The sequence below is a fragment of the Halyomorpha halys genome, unplaced genomic scaffold, assembly GCF_000696795.3.
Source record: "Halyomorpha halys isolate HHAL.00 unplaced genomic scaffold, Hhal_1.1 Scaffold421.1, whole genome shotgun sequence".
In the NCBI taxonomy this organism is placed as follows: Eukaryota; Metazoa; Arthropoda; class Insecta; order Hemiptera; family Pentatomidae; genus Halyomorpha; species Halyomorpha halys.
In genome coordinates, this window is record NW_027109834.1 from 1091902 (window position 1) to 1116539 (window position 24638).

At 30.2% G+C, this 24638-nt stretch overlaps 1 protein-coding gene across 2 annotated transcripts in view; it reads left to right on the forward strand.

Moving 5' to 3' along the window:
- The window catches only part of LOC106682525 (monocarboxylate transporter 9), a 252106-nt gene that overhangs the window by 26435 nt on the left and 201033 nt on the right, over positions 1–24638 (forward strand). The window contains exon 1 of one of the 2 annotated variants that reach the window (XM_014423434.2): positions 1684–1702. The exons of the other annotated variant lie outside the window; for it this stretch is intronic. Within the exon in view, the coding sequence (XP_014278920.1) occupies positions 1700–1702 (3 nt within the window). The 5' untranslated portion in view covers positions 1684–1699. Of the gene's footprint in view, positions 1–1683; positions 1703–24638 lie in introns of those variants that run through there. 2 annotated transcript variants of the gene reach the window in all.

Consider the following 24638-nt stretch of genomic DNA (forward strand, 5'->3'; position numbering starts at 1 on the left):
GAGCCTGTCCGTCTATATATATACAATCGGTCAGCTGTTCTCGATCAGCTGATATGGACCTGTCAGCTGACAGTCCGTAACTTATATATATATATTTATTGATTTATTGAAAACTATACATCGAAAATTCGATTCAATCCTAATATTCTATATATAAAGATGATTAGGAAAGCATGTAGGAGCCGTTGGTAACTGAGGGAGTTAAGCGACTGCCTTGTGACTGTTGTGGCACGACACAAATCCGACGATAGGGATTGACTTTTATTTCTGTGGCGGTCCCTTTGAAATGAATACTTAAACCTCCAACATGGTTAATATAGGTTGGCTACTTCTAAATACCTCTCCCCCCCCCCCTTCGTGTGTCAGGAATAACCAGGAAGGGGGTCATAAAAAAAAAAAAAAAAAAAAAAAAAATAGGAAATTAAAAATATGATTATAAAGCCAGAAACTCTGCGAATATTGATTCAGTTATCTTTTCTTTATTATTTTAGGTACTTTTATTGCTTACGAAAATGTGATATACACAGATTGCTCAAAAAAGTACAACTTTTGAGTTATTCGCAGATAAAGTTTTCTTTTCTTCAAACAAGCAAAGTGTCCTGAAGAACTGTTGAATGTAACAAGGGTATCACTAAAAGAAGTAATGCAGAGATTCAATATGAAACCCGCAAAAATCTGAAAAAATATGGGGTTGGTCCATATTTAGTACAATTAGTTCAGCCCTGTGAAAACCACTACTTCTGTAACATACATAATTCATTTCTTTTTTTGAAGTATTATATAAATCATTCATCATTGTACATGTCAATTCGAAAATAACAATGATGTATTCATTTAATGTTCGGTTTTAATATTAATAGCAAGTTTTTCTATTGGCTCCATCTGAATAGTATAATAGTTGTATAGTAGTTTAACAATTTCTGATATAATAAAAATCACAATGAGTAAAAGATTAACAAATAAATCTACAAAAGAATAAAATACGAAAACCCATTGCGTTATTATCATTGGTCCATGTCCTTTATATTGCAATATGGTTGCTTATATATATTATTATTTGAAAAATTTAAGTTCATTATTAAGAAAGTTAAATCGTATACCCTTTTCAAATTGAATAACGTTTATCCGAGATTTCATCGTGGAGCATTACTGGTAGAAACATAACTTTGATAAGCAGATCACTACTTGATCAATTTGAACATTGACTTGGTAGGAATCATAAGGCATGACAGTCGTTCTTTCCCAGTTGGTGAGAGGACAGGTTCCAACTAAACATTCACTGTCTAGTGTGAAAGGACCCATTTAGTTTATATAATCACTAGTGGAATTTTACGATGAAATATCGAACAGAGGGATTCGCCAGGACCTTCCTATCGTCTTGATATTGTCAAAATGTTCGTTAGGTATTCGACTGGCGGAACAGTTTTGGTTTCGACTGAGATGCGTGTAGCGATTTCCAAGCTTAGGCTATTGAGACTTGTTATTATTATTTTATTAATTACAACAATTGTATTTATATTAATCCAGACGACATTACAGAGCTATGAATCAGTTGGTTATTGATGTTATTCCATCAAGATCTCCCTCCACAACGCCTTCTCATTGACTCCAATTTAGGCGCCGTGCCCCTATGCAGCCGTCAGTTGCGTGCTTGTCCTCATAGTGCTCTGTGAAATTATTCTTTGGGAGAAGGGGGTCTATGGTAAGTTACAAATAAGTATACCAAATGCTTATATTGAATAAATTATTTAAGTAGGTGTCGAAGATTTTCAAAGTGGCCAAGTGCGGAAAAAACCCTTTTCATATTCTACAGAAACATCTCTTATCCCTGATAATTTGAAAATAAGTTATCTTGATGAATGAATGATAGTACTTTTGAATTTTTATGTTATATAGATGTATACATCCAAGGTTTCCAATAAATGGGAGATCATATTTTGAGAGAAGATACTATACATTAAGAGGAAAAAAAATGTCCATATGATCTGTCTCTACGGTACGGGATAAAAATCACATTTTGTGTTTTTAGCTATTATCCGTGATTTTTCTAAGAAAAAATGAGATAAATATACTTTAATGCTCTCTTAAAAAATGTAATAGCTTCCAAACTAAATTTTTCTATAAATGTAATAGGTTAGGTCTGCAAACAAGAAAATAAGTGTTCCATGACATTATGTTGGAAATTGAAGTTCAATATTTCTAATAATCTTTGGACATTTAAAGAATGCTATGGCTAAGTTGGAATTATCTCGGATCTCGAAAAAATGTCTTCATAATTATGCTCTGATAAGCTCTCATTGCCCAATTAAGGATGCAAGGAAGCAAGTTTAAAAACACTCAAAAGAGAGCGTACACTTATTAAAAATTGTCTTAGTTTTATCAAAATTGATTATTTTTCTTATTTCATTAATGACAATTACACATACTATTTACAGCAACTGCTCAAAAGTAGAACTTATTATAAGAAACAACAAAAAGAACTTTTTTATTTTTCAAAACTATTCTTACTACATCCATTCTCACTTAATTAATCATTACTGACCCCCTGGATTGTCCTGCTTATCTAAAATCACATCGTGTACTAGCTTGGAACAAATGAAATGTCAGTACCTAATGTTTGAGGCATATGAAAGGAAAAATAATTTAATTTTTAAAAACTTTTTTGGTACTGGATGGAATGTTATTGCGTGTCTTCTTGATCACATTAGTGGATTGTTAGTGAACTTTCCGTCGATGAATAACGAAACTAATGGACTTGGTGTATAGACGAGATTGGTGGTAGACGAGTGTATTTCACTCCCGAACGAAACTTAAGATTCCTCTCACAGAGAGTACATTAATGAACCATCTTTATGGTTACATGGACATATGAGATGAGCTTCCTATAAGTCGAAATATCTGTTTATTAGCTATGATAGACAGATGTTGGAATGTACTTGCAAATTGTCTCAGTGCTTAATGGAAGGCACCCAACCACTAAACCAAGTTTCATTATTCAAAGACAACTTCACTAACACAACCCATCAATGTGTTTAAGAAGACACGCAATAACATTCCGTGCCATAGGGATCATTTCCGTACTCGATTTTCTTTTACGATTCAATTTTTTTTGTACTTTGAAATTTCTAGTTTTTCAAATTTACATCCTATGATTTTATTATTTCAGCATTTTTAACTTGAACTATTTGAAAACGTTCACTGCATCTCGTTCAACAACTGGAGCAATCAAACTTGAAAATCGGTTCATTCATTCAGTCGATATAACATTTTAATTTTGGATTTTTTTTTAAAAAAGCAGCAGATGCTCTAGGTATATAGGTATAATATAGGTACTTAATTTTTAATAAAACGATCGTAAATACAATAGGTGATTCGAGAAGGACCTGAATTCGCTCCTTTTGAATAACTTCTTTATGCAGCTTTTAAATTTTTTTATATACTTATGAATAAATTATTAATAAAAATTGATATCTAAAAGTTAAAATTCGTATTCAATACCCTAAAAAACTAAAACTGGCAAATGTTCAGAAATTTCAACCGAAATCTTTTTCTCGTCTCTTAACTGAACCCCCTGAAGCTTAAGTGTTCACTATGGGCTTATGTGATCAAAATGCTAGGAATATAGTTTTGTTATATTTGGTATAAGTTGATGTTAAAGAAACATGTGGGAAAAATTATTTCATTTTTTCAAATTTTCGGATTTTTTAAAATATTTTTATATTATTAACTTTTTTTTTGAAAAGTTGAAATTCGTAACCAGAATCCACAAAAATATAAATGAGCAAATTTGAAAAAATTTAAAAATTTTCAATTAAAAAAGTACCGTATGCCTGTACTATTAAGTGTGGCTGAGAATCTGAAGCCCACAGCAGAGGTACCTATGGGCACACCCTCACAACATCCATCATGTGAACTTTCTGTTCACTCGAATTATCTTGACCCCCGGAACAGGGCATAGGATACGAAAGAATGGGGATGAAGCCAGAAAAGTGAAGACACCTTGATCCCCGTGACTGTTCTCTTCTAATCTCTTCCCTACCAAAGTTCAGCTGCTCAAATTTCATTGAGTATAAATTGTAAGATTTACACTTGAATAATTCAATATGGTTCATGTAAGTGACTGGCCCATAATTCACTTACATGAACTTAAAACATCATAATTCCCTTTCTTTCACAAATATAAAAGACAATCAAATTGCAGAGATAAGAAGCGAACAAATGTTTTATACCGAGGTGGGTGAAAACGATAGGGTGCGGGAGGAGTTTGCAAACTCAAAAACATAAAATTTGTCTCCAAAAAAGAAATCATATTGTACAGTTCAGTATGATTCGACTACAGATAGAGATGTCCAACGAAATAATTCAAATTTATACGGTTAAACATTTGAATCGAGTATGTGAATTCCACAGATATGGACAAATAAAATCAAGAGAAATAAAATACTAAGTAGATATTTCTAATGAACTAAAAATATCAAAGAACTCTTCAATAGCGATGTTTTAGAATTTTAAAACAAATGTGAAGTCTACTAAAAATAACAAATTTTTATAAGAATATGGTTGGAGGAGGAGGGAGTTTATGGTTAGGATTAGCGAGCACTAATAGTGCTGAGGCTGAAATAAAAGTGATAATAAAATGATTTTATTATTCAATTAGTGATATTAGTAATTATCGTACTTGCCTGTACCGCCTATGAAGCACTGAGAGCCAAGATGATGAGGGAGACAGGACTCTATGTTCTGAATGAGAACGATCTTCCTGAGCTGATGAAGAAAGAAAGCTACCCGCACTACAAGACCTTCGTGTATGGGTGGAAGGAGGCTGTGGGCTCTACTCACTTCTCCCTGGGTAGGAGAGAATAAGCTACACCAGCAAGGCCTCAGTAGAAGAGCAAGATTTATTTTGTAGCAAGAGTAAGCTGTGTGCACAGCTATGTAATGTTTGTCATATGCAGCAATGAGTTGTACCCACTGTATTGTCTAATAGGCAGGGCAGGGTGCTAAATAAATAAATAATAAATTAGTAATTTAATTAGAGAATTACAAAATTAATCATTAATGGAAACAATAAACTACACAAATAAGCATTAATAGAAACAATAATTTCTTTTTATAATGCGTTACTGAGGAGGGGGGGGGTACGTTGAGGAATGAAGATCACTAATGAGTACTATTCATTTCATTGTTCTAACGTTTCGGCCCGGATCTCAGGCCTTCTTCAGGGTTAACAACAAAAAACAACAAATTTCTGCGAATAAAAATAAGAACAGTATACAAGAAGAAAAAGACAACAAACTTTATGAAAAATATGAAACAAGAGAAGAAGGTATGAATATCAGACTATTACATATACATAAATGATGAAAAATTTCAAGTAAATATTGAGAAAATATGTACATGTATGAAACAAACTAGTTTTTTATAATGTTTGCTATCATCTTGTTCTTGTTTATTTTTATTTATTAACAACTATGTTTATTTTTACTTTAATATGGTTGTTGTCTTGTTTGTACTTAGTCCTGAAAAAAGCCTGGGATTCTGGCCGCAACGTTGGCACAATAAAATAAGTGTTATTTATTTGTGGTCTTCCCTCCTGACCCTCTTCTCCTGATATTAACCCAATAATAAAAATATCATTTTTATTTTTTTGTATGAAGATTGTTTGTGTAATTCTTTATTAAAATCACAATTTTATAATAATAAATTGAATTATAAAACAATTTTAATATCATTTTGATTTCAGCCTTAGCCCTGGAATATGGGCAAATATGACATACTTTGTATTCTTTAGTCCACTAGGATTTTTCTTTCCCAATTCACGATTAATTTTCATATATTATTAACCTAACTTACTATGAAAGAAATATTACAAAGTTTATTTTATTTAAAAGAAAAAAAATACGTGGAAGGAGGAACTGATCTGACATAATGAAACGTTTTCGAAAAAACACAAACAAAAAGAAATTGAAAACTATTTAGAAATTGGTCCACGAAATTATGTGGTTCTTGTTTTGGTACGAAATGTTATATTTTTAAATTTTCAGCAAAAAAAAATTACAGATATGCCGGAATTATTCGTATGTACCCTTAACCGAATATTAAACGTTCTTAGATTTTCTATCAAACTCAAGCCTATTATCGTACGATTTATGATCGAACTTGGCACTATTTGCTATGATGTACTTAATCTCAACAACTCATCGTATAGTGTGCCCATTATTACTATGATCTATTTAATCCAAGTCCAGGACTGTAATTTTTCCGAATGTGATTTATCGTGGTCTATATATACAGTAAAGTTAGTAGTCCAGCCTTAATAAGTTTAGATTCCTTTGAATGGCAGTATACATTAGCTTCCTGTCTCCATGGTAATTCAGATCGTCTGTCGATTATACTGTACAACAGTCCCATTGGTGAAAATTGATTGATAATAATTAATAAATTTGATATGAAACTAATCTCAAGAAGAAAACCATTGTAGTTTTCTAGGAAAAACATTTTTTCATATACCTATAAATAAGGCGCTAGTCATTCCTCCATTGTACATTGTGAAATATAGAGCCCTTAAAATAAGGGCGTGGGGTTGTTGTCTGGGGGCATTATCTGATACTAAATGTTGTACGAGCTCGGCTTTAAGGCACCAATAATTACACCTTCTCATGTCCAACGGTGGCGCCACTGTTAATACATTTATTGATAGGCCAAAACTCCATTCTTTGAAATTAAACGTTTTTAATTTTACTTATTTTTATTTTATTTTTAATAGGCTTTTATCTTGTGCCTTTATCTTATTATTAAATTTTCTTGGAAAAGCTTTTACTGTATATTAGAATTTTAACAAGGCAATTATAACATCATTTCATTATTGCTATTAAGCAGAAAGAAGACCTCCTTAAATAAATGCGACTAATTGAGGTGATATTTAATAAAATCTAAAAGGTAAAACAAAATATTAAAAATAGTTGATATAGCTTCTTCACCACTTCTACTGTGTATAATACAATAATATATAATATATAATATATTATGGTCTAGTATAAATTTCATCAAATTCCATCCACTGATGTCGTGTTTTATTAACAAATAAAATTTATTGATAAAAAAGGCAAATATGAATCCATGAGAAAAAATGACAAATATGAAGCCATGAAATATCATGGCTAGATCGTACATAACGAGACATACAAATTAGAGATAGTATGAGATAAAAAAAACTTACATATTTAGAAATAGACTGACTAAACGTATTAATTACATTATTTTGCAATATTTTGACCACAAATTGTTCTGAACATTCTTAGAATGTAAATGTGTAATTTGAGCAATAAAACTTATAACACTGTTAAGTCTTTTAAGTCTTAACTCAAAATATTGTTATATAAGACGGACAGACTAAACACTATTAATTCAAACATTTTCAGGATCTTGAGCTCGACATGTATCAAAACATTATCGGTATCTTGTCCAAAAAATAAAAATCGGCTGAACCCATCGCTCAATCATCATATATCTACAAACTGGAACAAAATGTAATAGACATCACATGGCGCTGTAAAGTTTAGCTTTAGAATTTGGTATAGTGATGCGGCGAGAGGGATGCGCTGGGATCTCTTGAACTCTGCTCTACCCCTCACACGTGGGGGATAGAGTGGACTCAGGGATCCTCAGGTGGATTGTGTAAACATTGTATATACGAGTGTAAATGTGACTAGAGACTATATTATTTTATAATTATGTTATTTTATTTATTTATTTTTCATACAGATAGTTTTATTATGTTCATTTTGTTTATTCTTTTGTTTGTATGAGATCATTCATCACTATTACCTATTGCCTACAACTGTGTGGCAGATTGTAATATCTATCAATAAATAAAAAGTATTATTTAAAAAAAAAAAAAAAACATTTTGTCAACTGAAAGGTTCATATATGATATTTACATCTTCATAAAAATCAGCAAATAAAATATAGATTTCTCTGATTAAAACCCCATCGCTCAATCATCGTTATTCAAGTTATTTTTCATACACATAGTTTGATTATATTAATTTTGTTTATCCTTCTGTTTGTTATATTTTAAGAGAGATTTTTTTTTTCTCCATTCATTTATTTATTTTATTTTATTTTAGTATGAATGTGATCATTCATCACTATTACCTATTGCCCACAACTGTGTGGCAGATTGCAATATCTATCAATAAATAAAAAGTATTTAAAAAAAAAAGAATTTGGTTTGACTCGTGCCTAATTAGTGCTGTATCTCAAAACGATTCATTTTTGAGCTTAAAAACACAGGGCCCTGTTTACACCCCGATGGTATTAATGTCTGGGTTATAATCTATAAAACCAAATTTGTCACGATCCACCTACTTACTTCTGTCAGAGTTCTGAAACCTCTCACTTTTTTTAATGACGTTGTTAAGATTCGTCACTTTTTTATGAAATTTTGCCTTTCTTTTGATACCTCATTCGTGAAGATCCATCGCTCCTGAGAGCCGAAAAATGGATAGCTACTACCCCATTACATATACACGAGTAGCTGCATAAATAAAAACTCTCCCTACTTTTCTTGCTGAGGATGCAAAAAAAGATTAAAACAAGTTAGATAAATTTTACTAATACATTACAAAAATACTTATTTAATTTTTTTTTACTTTAGAAAATATTAATCCACCTGTAAGAACTATGGAAATAAAATGGGGAAATTAAAATTATTAGAGTTAGTACTTTATTGTAAAATTGGATGATTAACACTGATTAACGTCCCATTGTTATTGAATAAAGACTAAATTTATTGGGAATTCATTACTACATTGTTTTTCATTGGAGAGTAAATTTTAGATAGTTTGCTATTTTTATAACACGTATGAATGATAATCCAAAAATAATAAATTTTTTATGAGATATGAAACTCTATTGTTCAGATTTTCAGAATAATAAAAGAGGAGAAGTAGGCAGACACTAGGCCCCATTGCGGGTAAAACTAAACTTTGTTGGGTGTTCTGTGGCGGCCTGGAGTCCAGGTCACGCCACGTCGATAGCAACCTGGGGCATAATAGCTACTAGCAAATCTGTTTATTTGTTACTAAGGCCTCTTTCTTGTTTTTATGTTTTGTTTAGTAATTTATGCGTTAACATTAAATAGGTATATTAATTCATTATTTCCCTTACACATTTTATAAGTATTTTAATTTACTTTTCGGTTTCTAACAAATATTTTTTTTTTAACTGAATATAATTCTATAATTATGATTCCTTTCTCACTTATATAATAACCGAAGCTGAACATAAATTCGCTTATCTGTCAGTGGCATAGCAAGAAGTTATGTACACATTAAATAGGCCCCTTTGTCACATTCGTGTGTTGTTTTATAAATAAAAATAGATTTAATTTTGTAGTTCGCTTTCTATCTATCAAAAATATTATAAACACAAATTTTTATTACTTTAAATATGACAATTTATCTGGACAAAACCGCATAGTTTTACAGTAGATGATATAGCTCAGTGAAAACAAAACAAAGGGAAAAAAATAGAATTTTGGTGATGTTTTTTTGAGGAACAGTTGAACCTGACACCAACGTCATAGCCCACTATTCACATTTATGATATCCATATTACATTGAAACGGAAAAAGATGATTAACTTAATAATAATAAGATTTACAAACTCAAAAATAATTTTTATTGAGACCCAGAAGAAAAAACTGTGGGTACGTACTTATACAAATTACAGTTCAGTAGCCTATTCTGGGCTTAAAGATTTAATGAACTCAAATATGAGTTAACTGAATGATATAATAGAGGTATTACTATTGTAGTTGTCCAGATGAGAGAGAAATATAATGCATCTAGCGTAAATTCTACTAGAAACATTCTCGTGGTTTTTTACAGCTAAAGTTTAAGAAACTTGAAATAAAATACAGTTTTACTTATCGTTATGAAATACGGAAGATTGGAAAAGAATAGTCGTGAGGGAATCGAGTGCTTCTGAGATAAGACTTTAACCTCAAATTTTCCTCGAAAAAGAGTAGAAAACTAGAATGAGCTCTTTAAAGGTGCATTATTAAAAAGAGGAAGCAATTAGATGAGACACTCCACTATCTCATTAATAATGATTCGGGAGAAATCGATTGATGAATTAAGAGAAGGTTTGATGTAAATCAATGCGCTTTCGAATCACAAAATAATGACTATAAAAATATTTCACTAAAAAAAAAAAATAATTAATAATCTTTTTCATCTATGCGCATTATGATTCGATCTAGAAGCATTTAAAACAGAAAACAAATGTTCTAATTGTAATGCATTCCGCAAATTTATAGGGTGTTTCAGGGTTAAAGGTCCTAACTCAAAATATGAATTAAGAATCTCAAAATAAGTATAAAATTCGACATGAATTTTTTTTGTTTTTCATTCTTATGAATTATTTAGGTTATAATAAGTAAATTGTTTTGTAACTACTTTATTATGAAATGTAAACTTTAGGATTCATAATAACTAAACAGGTTCGGCATCTGCAGTGGCCAAATATGTGTCATTGTTTCCAAGTTTTTATTATCAGTCGTAAAGACATGCCGAGCCTGCCATACTATTTAAAGTTATCATTTTAAATAACATTTAATATGAATGTTAATGTTTAAATTTCATTAATAAAATAATTGGAACACATATTAATTTATTTATTATAATCTAAATAATTCTCAGACGTGCTAAACAAACGGACACGCCTTCAAAGGTAATTTTTATCATAGTTTGAGATCCTTAATTTACATTTACAGTTAGGAAACTTAGCGTTGAAACAAATTTATTTCATAACCAATATATTTGTTGATTTTAATTTAAAACCTCCAAATAAAATAAAATAATAATAAAAATAAATAAATTAGTTAAATTACAATCCATATAAATAATGGAATTAGTTATAATTTTAAATAGAGAATTTATGCAAAAGAATCTCTTGATTAATAAGCTATCATATCATAATATCATAGGCATTAAGGAGCCTCAATCTATGCAGAAGACAATTAGTTCTTTGTACAATTAATGGTAATTCGCTCAACAATGGAGTTGGTTGATCGGTGAGTTGGTGCCAGTATTCTTGTCTGAATAAGGGTAAGCTATATATACCAGCTGCTCAATATCAAACTACCTATTTATTCGCTAATAAAAATACTTTCGTTAATAATATTTGTCTTAAGTAGTCGCATCTAACACAGTCAATCAATGAATCATCTACTTTCTATCAAGTTTTGATAGCGATTTTCATCCACCTCCAGAATAGATCATTTATTTTCATGTAGTTTTCCTTAATTTGCATGCAATGCTGGACAAAGATGCATTAACATAAGGATGGTTCGATAATCCATACTTAATTAAGGATTTTGCCCTTCCTATTAAATCTTTGTCAGAAATCTTAAGGGCGTTTTCACTAGCGTGGGTGCGCCGCGCGGGGGTTGAAATACGTCAATGTTCTCGACGCAGGTCTAGCAGAATTATTGGCATTTCACAGGCCTTTATGTTTATAATGAACTATAATATCACTTGCTATAATTATGGTACATCAAATATAGCTGTATCTTATGTAATAATAAAGGTGACGGCTTGGTAGGCCATGATCAAATTAAATTAAACCATAGGTCCAAAAAAAGTGTTGTACGTATAAATTTCGCTATCTTGTGTTTTGCTCCATTCATTAGATGCCAGAAAGACCTATCTGAATATGTGATATCACTAATTACTTGATTTATACTGGAAACTTGATGTACACGACCAAAACCCGTTAAGAATGTTCAAAACGATAATTATTACTCCTAAAAGTTTGTGGTTTGTTCAGGTTTAAAACAAGGTCATTCTCTTTTACCTATCAATCAATAACAATTAGAAAGGTGATGCGTGCCAAAAAAGGGTATAATTCTGGAAGGTAAAATTTCCGTATGATAGTGGTGGTTTGGCATGCTAATGATTTGGTACCATTTGGGGAAGTAGAGGTTAATAAAAACTACATTTATAGAACCTAGTAAGGAAATACATCTTGTATGTAGGAAATACGAACAATACAAAACATATGGTTAGCTGTAGAAACGGGAGAAATTCCGGTGATATAGCTACAGGAGGAAATACATTATAACAGGTAGAGAAGTTTAAGTCTTTAGGGTCTACGGTACTATAACATATAACATATAGCATGAAATTGGTGAAAAATTCAAAATGTGATTAAGGCAGTAACTGCATGTTATTACTCAATTTTCAAATTTCTTAGTTCACGCCTACTATCTAGAAACTTAAAAGTTAGAATTTACAAAATTATTATCCTTCTTTACACTATGGGAACATCAGCTCATTACGGTTTTTGAAAAAATAAAACATTAAGTAAAATATTTGAACCGAAGAAAGATGAGTTGATTGAAGAATCTTAAAAGGCTACACAACGCCAAACTGGAACTGGTAAATATAATTCAGGTACTAGGATTGCGACGAATAAGTTGTGAGCATAAGGTTGAAGGGCTTAATAACAACTGGATTCTTAAGATAGTAATAAACGATGAACCGACGCGTAAACGTTCGAAGAGTAGACCGAAGCGTAGTATAGACCGTTCGTAGCTAAGCGAGCGACTTTAACTCGTTACCGCTCCGGCGCCGGTTCAAATCCGGGCTGTGGGTCGACTTTTAGTTTTGTGGCATTCCACGAAATGAAAATTCTCCCTCACCATGGTTAGAATAGGGTGATAACCCCCATATTTCAGAAATGACCAGGGGGCGAAGGTCATCAAAAAAAAAAAAAGACCGTAGCGTAGGTTGGAGGATTGCATCATGCATAATCTTGTAGATTTAGGTTTGGACGGGGATCATTGAACAGATGTTTGTATATAGCGATTGGTGTTATCGTCATCGAACCTTTAGTATTGTACTGTAATTTTAAATTAGCTACGATACTACTTGTACGTCTGCAACCATTGCTCAAACATAATGCTGTCTATAATTTGCATGTAGACCACGTAGGATTTCGACAGATGATACCGTCGAAAGATTATTGAGGCGTAGTATATATCATTATTCTATAAAAATATAAAGTAGAATAAAGAAATTGTTATAAATAAATTAAAGTTTATAGTGTTAAGAGCTACAGGGTCATTACAAATAAAGCTGCATTTGTGGTGTGTGTCCTACTTGTGCTTTTTGAACTAGGAAAATTTTTAAATTGTAGAAAAAAAAAACTATTGTAATAGACGAGACAGAAGAATTGGTGATGGCAGCGCATGCGCGGGAGGTATCGGGCAGAGAGGGAGAGAAAACTCATATGTTCTGTCGTCGGTTGTTTTTTTAATGAATGGACATTGATGTAAAGCTAGTGTATTTTTTGGTTTCTCTGTGAGCTGAGTTATGTTTAAAAACTGTGTATTGAGAAGTGATCTTTCTCTCTCTCTGCCACGACCAACTGAGTGCAAGTACGTAAGCGTTATGTTCACCTTTGGACATAGATAACAATTGTATGTATTTTAATTGTAGGTTAGATTATAAGTTAGTAATAAGCACATAGATATAATTACGATAAGTTAGAATAGGGTCTTTATTAGTTAAGATTGTTCTTTTAATTTTACAATTAGGTTAAGTAAATCTGTATTTGAATAAACATTAAAAACACATGTTTCTTGTAGTGGATATGTGAGTTTAAAAAAATATTAATTAACCTTGCAATTTGAATACATTACACTATCCTATTCCGATTTTTTTTTAAGATCAAACATTTATTTTTAATATAAATTTAGTTAAATCCGTCAATATTTTATGGCTCTGTCCTGTCCAGGTGCGATCTTCAAGTTTTTGTAGAAGTCTTTTCCTATGTAAAAATTAAGAAAACCAATTAACAATATTTCATTATATTCAGAATAATCCTGCTCATGATTAGAACATATGCTTATCTTATCCTTTTTTTATTCTTAACGTTGCATTACCTCTCCACCGGTTTCCCATTATCACCAGTTTTTACTTTTCCTTTTCCATACCTTAGGATAGGAGCAGTAGCAAAAATAGTTAAGCGTTTTTATCATATTGATGTAAGGTAGGACATAGTTTTCTTTTCAATGCTCACTTTAAGTTGGTGAACCTCTCTGAAAGCTAATTTACTTTAGATGTTATAAAAAATTAAAAAATATTATTTACAGTGCTAATATTAAACAGTGCTGAGGCTACCCAAAACCGTTTTCATTATGACATGAACTCCACACACCCATTTGGATTAGAAGAAAAAAAAAATTTTAACCACTACAACCCATAAAGGGTCTGGGGTTCAGTTCTATGTAAGGAAGAGTGCTATTTCTTATACAAGAAAATGTAAAAGGTTCATGATCACGCTCATCACCGTGTTTTTTTCCCAACTTACGTTACCTATTTTATAAAGGCTGGTTGTGCCCCAAAAGGACTTCATTCTACTCTTCTTATCCAGAAGACTAATTCTGTTATATCATCTTTATATTTTTTTTTCTTTGTAGATAAAGTATTTATTGGATGAGATTTGAGTTTCAATTAAACTGTTCACAAGAGTATTCCACTTTTTTTGCAGTTTCATTGGAGTACTTATAAATATCTGATAACACGAACCCAAAACTTCCCTTCCTGTGTGAATGACTATATAAAAATACACGAGAGGGAGAGATGACCCGGCGCTACGGGTTATGTTTCCAGAGCTTCCAGACAGGAGCAGTATGGGTTCGATTCTAGCCTGCACAATAAAATTACAATTAAAAAAATTAATCAACAGACTCAGTAATATAGACTCAGTCTTGTTAAAATGTACGTATCTTAAAGGTAATTAATTGGATTTTTTTAATAAGCACCGTTAAATTTAAATAATAAGATTTTTAGTATTTTTTTAGGGAAAAAAAATTCAATTTCCAGACAATGACGTATAGAAATCATTAGGTTATGTAAATAATGAGTGAATACCACATAAAGAAAATATTTATTCTGAATTTCTTTCCTAAAAAAATTATAATAATGATGTAATTAGTATTAATAAAACTTTTGTGATTTTTAAAAACTGAAAAATTAATATAAATTGCATTATAGAATTTTTAAAAAAATTCACTGAGGTGTTATAATAGTTTCTTTATTTGTGAATAATACGTTATTCTAGCAATATCCTTCCCGGATTTTTTTTTATTTAATTTAATTTTAATCTAATATAAGCTCAAAAAGTCATGAATATATAATCATGAATTGATGAAATAAAACAAGGATTTAAATTTGTCCTTGAAAGTTTATATTTGATACATACCTACCTTACGAGTGATAAAACACTATATACTAATTCCTTTTCCACATAAGGTAAGCTAAAAATATTAAACAATTATAATTTCCTGTGCTGTAGACGGTTACTTCACCAGGGGCAATTTGTCAATACGATTCATTATTAACGCAATATCGATTTCATCTTTTAAATTCCACGTTTCGTCAATCCGCATAGTCCCATATAATTCCATTTTTCCATTATTTCTTTTAGTAAAAAAATAATTTTCGTAAAAACGTATATTATTCTAAAAACCTCTTAATCTAATTTTGTCATATTTCATGTTAAGTTCTAAATTTATTTTAACTCAAAACTTTTGTGTACATAGATTTCGCTATAGTTCCATAAAAAAAAAAAAACCTTAATCTTTGCGGATTGAAAAAAAAAAAATGAACTTTCAACCAGTTCTATGTTTTTTAAAAATTGTTAATAACTAAATACTTCTATACCAATTGTAATTAAATATAACTTTGTTAATTTTTTTCTGAGTTTAATAAGAAACTTCCCTCATATTAACTATTTATTTAATATCAAAAGAACCTTAACGCGAATTTATTTAAGACGCCATTGGTTAAGACAGTTGAGGGACGACGATCGATCGGAGAGACATTATTCCAAGAATATCATTGCCGAATAAAGAGAGCGGCAGGCTATTTCTCAGTTATTCTTTATCACTAAGTGTACAGTATATATTACCTTATATTTTAAAACCAGAAAACAATTTTTTCATACGGAGCTCTATATCTTAAAAAGTAGGAAAAACACAAGAATATCATAATAATAAGAAATATCATAATTTGACAAAATAAACTCACAAAATGTTAATTTCTAATTGTTCGTATAAAATGTTGGACTTTTGAAAAAATATATCTCTAGATCCATAAGACGCACATATGTCTGCCAACACTCAAAAATAAAAGAAATTCAACTTACTATAAAGTAGTTTATGGGTAGTAGTTTTTATGATATTCACATATAAATATAAATTAGGCAAATGAAAATTTGTTCGAACAACTATAAATCAATTTATTTTAGCAAATTTCATGTAAACTATTACTCCTGTGAAGATAAACATCATAAACTACTTTATAGCTCATTAAACTAGCTTTAATTTGAGTGCTAATAGACATCTGTACGTCAAATGGTTTTTGAGTTTTAAATTTTTCAAAATTAATTCACTAACTACTGATCTTTAAGTACGTCCCTTACAACATTTTTATGAAATGTTGCTTTTAAAAAGCTATACCTCGAAAACTATTTAAAGAAAATAACTAGGACTCATATTTTAGCAAATTTACTCTTCTTTAAATGGCGTTCTCTTAGGTTTTCTTGTGTTGTTCCTACTTTTTAAGATAGAGCTCCGAATGAAAATTTTTTTTTATCGCTTTGAAACAACCGCCATTTTTTATTCCCCCTACCTATACTTGGCAGACTCATCAATTTTGACTATTAATTATACATAGTTTTCATTAAAGTAATTAAAAATTGGGGTGAGATAACTGCCTTTTTTCTCCTTTTGGGCTCTTGTACTATTAAGACAGGATGAGGAGACGTAAAGATTGTTAAATCGAGCAATATTTAAAAAGCGCCTAAAATTGGAAAATGTCGTAAATTTTATATATCGATACATAATTGTCATGGTTTACTGAAGAAGGAGTGAATCAGTAAGAAGTTTGAAATCCTAAATAGGGCCCTAGAACAATAAAATTTTTTTTAGTTTGTCACCAGAAAGTTGAAAATTCAAGTGCAGAATAATACGTAACAAAAAAAAATAATAATGTGGAGCGATTACTCTTATTTAAAGGCCACTCGTCACTTTTTAGAATACTTGAAAATCTTAATTACCAGCAAAGCTGTACTGACGTAAATTTTTGATTCTACCATAATAAGTGCTCATAAACGTAATAGTTATCAGCTTCCTCGACATTTTAAAGAAACGTGATATGATATAATAATTTAATTGCATTGATTAGTTTATATTATTTAGTTATTTTTATTATATAAATGACCTTCAAGATTCATCATCTCATTCAATATGGCTAGAATTTAAAAAAAAGTTATATAACAATAAATTATTGCTACTTAAGAGGCCGGATTTTTATGCTATCTCATATTTTGTTTACGTGAATTTTTTGAACCGCTGATCAAATGTCATTAGCCAAGTTTTATTTTGTATATTTGACGATAAATAATTATAAATTATATTTGGTCTATTTCAGTAGAATAAAAATAATTAATTAAAATAAGGATGAAATCCCAAAATCACAATTGAAGGTTTAAATTCATTCAATTAGTAATACAACAATATCAGAAGTTTCAATTAGTTACGTCCAACAATAGCCATGTTTTTTTTTTCTTCCAAAAAAAAAGAATTCGTAGGATTCCATTTCTCTCCCGTGTCCCTTTTTAACACAACACTACGATTTAAGCTTTGTTTGTAGCTTGCTTTCCTTATAAGTGGCAATATTTATTGTTTGTAAAATGCCAAAAGTAAGTTCTTCATTTAGTTCAAAATTTAAATCTTGTATTAACCTGTTGAATATTTTTTTAACCGTTTAGTTTATTAACAGTTTATAATTTGGAGTGTTGTATTGCATAAGAATTCAGGCTTTCCTTATATGGCAAAAAAATGACAAAAACACATATGTGTATGTGTGTAACTAAAATTAAATATAAAATATAAGAAAGAATTTATCATAGCCTAAACTATAAGAGATCGCTCAACCTGTTTTCCCATCATCCCCTAATATCAACCCAACGCATTCATGGGGCTTAGAAAAAAATAAAATCCTCAACTACTCACTCTTTAAACTTTACATGCCAGTATACTAACATAATAACTAACATTGTAACTAACATAATAAATCAAAATATATTCTTTTTTTGTTTAGGATAAATATGGAGAGTATAATATTCCAAAAATTATAAGTTTCTTTGGAGAAGTGGGGGACTGGACACCCCCCGCGCTTCTCCTCAGGATCTACTTACGACTACGTTTATTTAATGGCTGGGGCATGATTAGGAAAGTTCTAATTATTGAGTAATCCTGCTTCATATAGAATCTATTGACTTAAATTTCTTATTAATAAAATACAGAATGCTTCTTTTTCGGTTCGAGATTGTGGATACAAGTTATTGTTGCTATAAAAGTTTTTAAAGCTCTAAATAATAAGCATATAAAATATGTTTTAAACCAGCTAGCTGCCTATCTATGAAAGATAAATGAAATATATATAATCATATACATATAAATCCACCATTTTTCTTTAAGTTAACGGATTGCAGATTCATATTGCTTAAAACATTCTTACGACTATATTTAACACCTTAGATTCTTCTCACGTTGATAATCAATTTACATTTATTATTTTATTAATACGATAATATTTTTTTATTGTTAAAATTATAACTAAAATATTATTAGATGATAGATATTTCTTTATCAATCTGTCATTTCGATATCAAAAATTTTCTGTGCAATATTTACTTTGAAGTACATTCTGGAAAGGAAATTATACCTCTAGGGGATGACAGCCCTTTGATCCCTTGATTAAGAACACTACCTCCATCAAGAGGCATCGTGTCCGGGATCCCCAGGGTTCGAGGGGGACAACCCTCAATTCTATTTTAGTTCTCCTGTGGTCTATTGAATTAAAACTAGGAGGCACAATAATTCAATCTTTCGTTTTCAATCGAATTAGAGAGGGGTTGGGAGAATTAATTTATTGATATTTTTAAAGAAGCGTAGAAAGAGTTTAAACCTTTGTTAGCGTTATTCCTGGATATAGGTTAGGTATAAATCAGATAAAGGCACTGGGCGAGTTTACAAGCTAGTCGTCTCTGTGAGAGGGTGAAGCCAGCAATCAATAAGCGGTTGTTTGGTAAACGCTTGTAATCTATGTTTCAGACAGTTGCTGAGAACTAAGGATGTGTTAGTAATTTGAAACTGTTATCTCTTGTTAGTAGTTACTAGGCACAACTTAGCTTGATACATAACAGTTATGAAAGTTGCTGGTCTGTTCTTATGTATAAGTTCAACTAAATAACAAATAGTCGATTCGTTATGCTTGCTCACATTTTTTTTATTATTTATATTGTCATAAAGTTTTTTATTTATATTATTAATGTTTTTCCAGTTTTACATCCACAGTAAACTGATACATTGTTTTTTTTTTAAATTATTTTTTCTTATAATTTGAAACTCATTTACTATACGAAAAACCTCTAAAATAAGGGCTACATTTTTTACTTCCTCTTCTTCGTTTTTCGTCCGGTACTTCCGTTCGTAGTCAATTAGAGTGCAGTTCAATGAGGACCAAGGTGAGATTTCATTGATTTTGAACTTCCTGACTTCAAACTTCTTATATAAATAAAAAAAAAAAGAAAAATATATATATTATTTTCTTATAATTTGAAACTCATTTACTATGTGAATAACTTCTTCTTTTTTTAAATTCAAAAAACTTTATTTATTGATAGATATTACAATCTGCCACACCGTTATGGGCAATAGTTAATAGTGATCAATGATCACATTCTTACTCAAATAAAATAAGAATGAAAGAAAAAAAATAGTACATAAAAATAAATAAAATCTCTCTTAAAATATATACAAATAGAAGGATAAAGAAAATGAACATAATCAAACTATGTGCATGAAAAAATAAAATAATAATAAAAATAAAATAATCTCTTGTCACATTTACACTCTTATAAACAATATTTATACAACCGACCTGAGGATCCCTGAGCCCACTCTATCACCCCTCACACGTGGGGAAGAACACATCCCTCTCGCCGCATCACTGGTAATGAGTCAGTGGAGGCTGAGCAAGTGCGCTAAAGCCGCGAACACTCCTATTGTCCATTTTTATTTTTCAAAGAGGCACTTGGTCACTCCCGTTTCAACCTTCGAGGTGGATTGTAGGGAAGGGTGGAACGAGATAAGGATTTATTCAAAGGAGAAAATTCTGTACAATTTTGATTCTAGTCTTTTTTTTTTTTCTTTTTGTTTTGAAGATGTAATGTAGTGCAGTGAATTATCAAAGAGATCTTGACAATTTTGTAGAAATCCTAAAAATTTCTCATTTATGTTTTGCATATTACCATACTACCTATTGCAACTTTTTGACTTTTAATTTCTCTTCAAAGATTCCCATTCCGGACCCCTTTCAACTGGGTTATTCTTCGTCTTATAATTTCGACTTAGGCTTCAAAACGGAGCGATCAAACCCAAAACCCATTGGAATCAAAATAATTGGTAATTGGTATTGTTTTAATTTTGTGTATTAAGATATTTTTCGAATAATAAAAGATTTACATGTTACAAAAAATACACTATTAAGTTGACATAATCAGTACACCGAAAAGTATAAATGAGTCATTTTTCACAACTTCTTCAAAACGTTCCACCGTGACTAATTTTTGCATTTCTTAGTTGACATAGTGACCATAGAGATGACCTTTTTTTTCTCACCTTTTGACAAAAAATAAAATATAATATCGATACATCTATAAGTAAACAAAATGGAAAATAAAACATTGCTGTTTTGCTATTAATATTTTCAAAACAATGTTTTATAACCATTGATAATCGAATCCTTTATACTTAAAGATTATTAACTTAAATAGATTAAGAACTTAAGATTACTAATTTAGAGAAATTCCCATTCAAAAATTTAAACAAAATTTAACTAAATATTTCTTATCTCCATAAAATCACATCAGCAATATATCTTACTTTATTGAAAGTTCATACTTAAGCGTAAATTCTGCCTGACTTTATTCTTCAAATAAATAAATTAAATTAACATAAATTAAAATACTAAAAAAAATCTTAAATTTTAACTCAAGAGCTGTGACTTACTTGCTTACCAAAGTGTGTATTTTTTTTGCCAAAATATTCAACAAATGAGTGACACTTTTTGAAATATGAAATCTTGAGGCAAAATCAACATGTTGTTCGAATAAGAAACACTTTCATATACATAATTCACTCCTAAAACCGCGATATTTCATTTAAAAAATTATGAAATACATCAACACCTAATGGCTTATGAAAATATTTTCAAAATCAGGATTACTTATATTTAATAAGTTAAATAAGTAGATTAAACTACTTATATTTAACTTATATACACTTTACGTATTGTAATACTAAATAATAAGTGGTGCTTATTAGTGGAATGAATAAACTGATAAAAAGAGTGGAAAACTACTGATAGGAAGTTCCCCCTCTGTATGATTGTATAAGTACATAAATCACAACTAAATATTGGGTCTTTAGATAGACAGATATTTGTTTTGGGGATTTCCTCACACAAACAGGATCGCCCTTGGCCTTAACAATGGTAAAGAGCAAATATATACAGATGATGATATGTAATAGTTTACACCTAATGGTATAAAAATAAAACTGGCTTATTATTGGGAAGGGGAGAGAGCCTTAGGAGCGAAATATTAAACGAAATGGAACTAACACAAACTGGGAAAATATTGAACAATACTTCTTTTAAAACTAACATCACATTTAATTAAGGGTACCTAGAAAATAAAAGTTCCACTGGCGAAGAAATAGCTGATACATCTTTACTGCGAGTTCCTCTTTTTAATTATTGAAATTTACAACTATACAAATAAAAAATACAATAGTAAATGTGATAAATGTCTCAGAACACATGATAATCTTGGAAATGAATCACTCTGTAGTGGTAATCATTGCTTTAATTTAGAAGATCCGTTTGCCATCTCCTTTTTAGATGCTTCAGAGGGTTATTAAGGATGAGAGATGAAAAATTAATGGATTTGGGTGTATAAGGATTTTGGAATGAAAAGAAGTATATTTAGGGCCAAATTTGTAACGAATGGGATTTTGAGATCTTTATGGATGAGTTTATTTGTGAAGTAAGTAATAAGGAGCATCAAGGTCCAAACAGGTTTGATTATCATTGTGTATTAGAGTTTATTGTAGTGAGTAGTTTTTAGTTTAAGTTTAGACCATTTGTCAAGTAAGTGTTGTAGTAATTGGTATCTTCTAAATAAGTACAAGCTTAATGAAGCTCAGACCAAAAGAACTCAAATGTTGAATTTGTGATATAAAAAACGTATGAGATATATTAAACGGCTTTTGAAAAAATAAATTCGGTTTTAACGTTTTTTTTTTCTCTTAAAACGTTAAAAACCAAACTTATAACTGCATCATACCAAGCCAAATACCACATGCACTTGGAGAGTTTTCTAATAATAGCTGATATAACCTGTCAAAATTTGCCTTGATTACTGAGTTTAAAAAAGTTTTTAAGAGGGTTTAAAAGAAACTCAGCACATATGAAACAAATGTTGAAGTTGTGAAATAAAAACCATTCAAGATATATTCAACGGCTATTGAAAAAAAACTATATGTGGTGATATGGAATACGAGGAAATGATGTTAATTATTTTTAAATAACTTACTAAGAATAGGTAAAGCAGATGGTGTAAAGGTGAAAATGCTACTCATTTATCAAAAAAGTCACAAGTGGAGATGATGCACATCAGTGAGCATCCCCATAATAAATCTACTCAAAATCACAGTGTCATTTTCTTTTCCAGGCAAAATTAGGTTAAATTCGTAAATTATTCTTCATATACTTCATAGACTGTTCCTGTTTAAAATGCATGGCGCACATTACACAAAGAAGGGCAATTTGCCGCAGTTCTCTTTAATTTCAGCTAATTAGTTTTAATGAAAGGCTCCTAGCCGTCTTGTTAAACTCGCCATTTTCATGTTATTCATATAACACGGGGGCGGGGTCACTATTACCCTCCCAGTTTTAATAACATCAGCTCGATTAAGTTTAAACTTAAGTTAAGTATCCTAGCAATTGTAGTTCCTGGGAGTGTGCTAGGGTAATGCTTTGAATATTTTGTAAATAAATATTGTCCCTTAATCAGTGATACCTAGTAACTCAGAAAACATTTTAAAAAAATAAATAAATAAGAATACTTTATTATAGAGACATCTGAAAGAATATTTTTTATATTTTTTTATTACTTCATCGGCCTGACGGACCTTTAATGGTTATTATAATACATATATATTTTTTATTAAACTTTTATTGAAGTAATGCAATCTACCACACTCAAGAGTAATGAGTTTTCGTGATGTAAGTACACAATCACACTATATATATACATATTAACTAAAATAACAAGTAAATAAATAGTAATAATAAAAACATAATAAAATAATTCAGTACAAACTAAAATGGATAATAATAAATTTATATAAACACGTCGTAAATAAACATTGGTGGATAACTTAAATGGAGTTAATTAATATAAAATAAGAAAACAACTGATGTTAATAATTAAAATAAAATCATGAAAACAATAATACCTATATACAATATTTACATTCTACTCAGGGAACTTGATGCGCAAGTTGCTGTATCATGGCTTGATCTGGGTGAGGTACCTTTGTAGGTTTAAGAAAGCTATTTCAGGATTGGAGTGGGATTATAGTAATATATGGAAAGTATCAGAATTTTAAGGGATGTCAGCTGTGAAGAGGAGGTAAAGGATAGGACCGAAGACAAAACTACCTTGCTGTACATACCCTGGTTCATCTGGGTGACAATAGGAAAATTCTGATTATAATAATTAGATTTCTTTTAACAATTGATAATGTAAGGGTTTAATCTCGTACAAACACTAGACCCAAAACGATTTACAATGTTTTAATTATTAAATAATTATACCCTGGTTATTTATCTCAAAACATCGACCACCACATTCAAGATTTAAAATGAAACCCAGTTTAAGAGAGTAACACACACCATACTTTAATTACCACACTAAAATTTCTAATACGGGTTTTGAAAAAAATAAAATAATAATTTCAGCTATTAAAAAAAAAGGTTTAATTTAAAAAAAAATTAAAATTATATACTTAACAATAATAAAGATGTGATTCATGAATAAAAGAAACAAACAAAAAAAACATAAATTGTTGTGATAAATTTTGAACAATTAAGTGACTGTGATAAATGAATTTTAACTTTTGTTTTTGTTGAATGTGAAAATTGACTAATCAGAAATTGTTGATTTGACCTGGGCAGAATAGCCTGCATGAAGTTCTGTTTTTAAATCATTTACTTAAACAATTGTATTGTGCTTGAGGATGGCCGAATTGGCCGAAACGTCGGATTAGTAAAGAAAATAAAATGTATTGAGACTCTAATGGATAAAAATTAAATTATTTATTTAAACGACATTAACCAGTCTCAAGAAAGTATTTAAGATTATAAATTTAATTTTTTATGTTCTTATTATTGTCTATTTTATATTAATACAATTTTATTTCTTCTTTT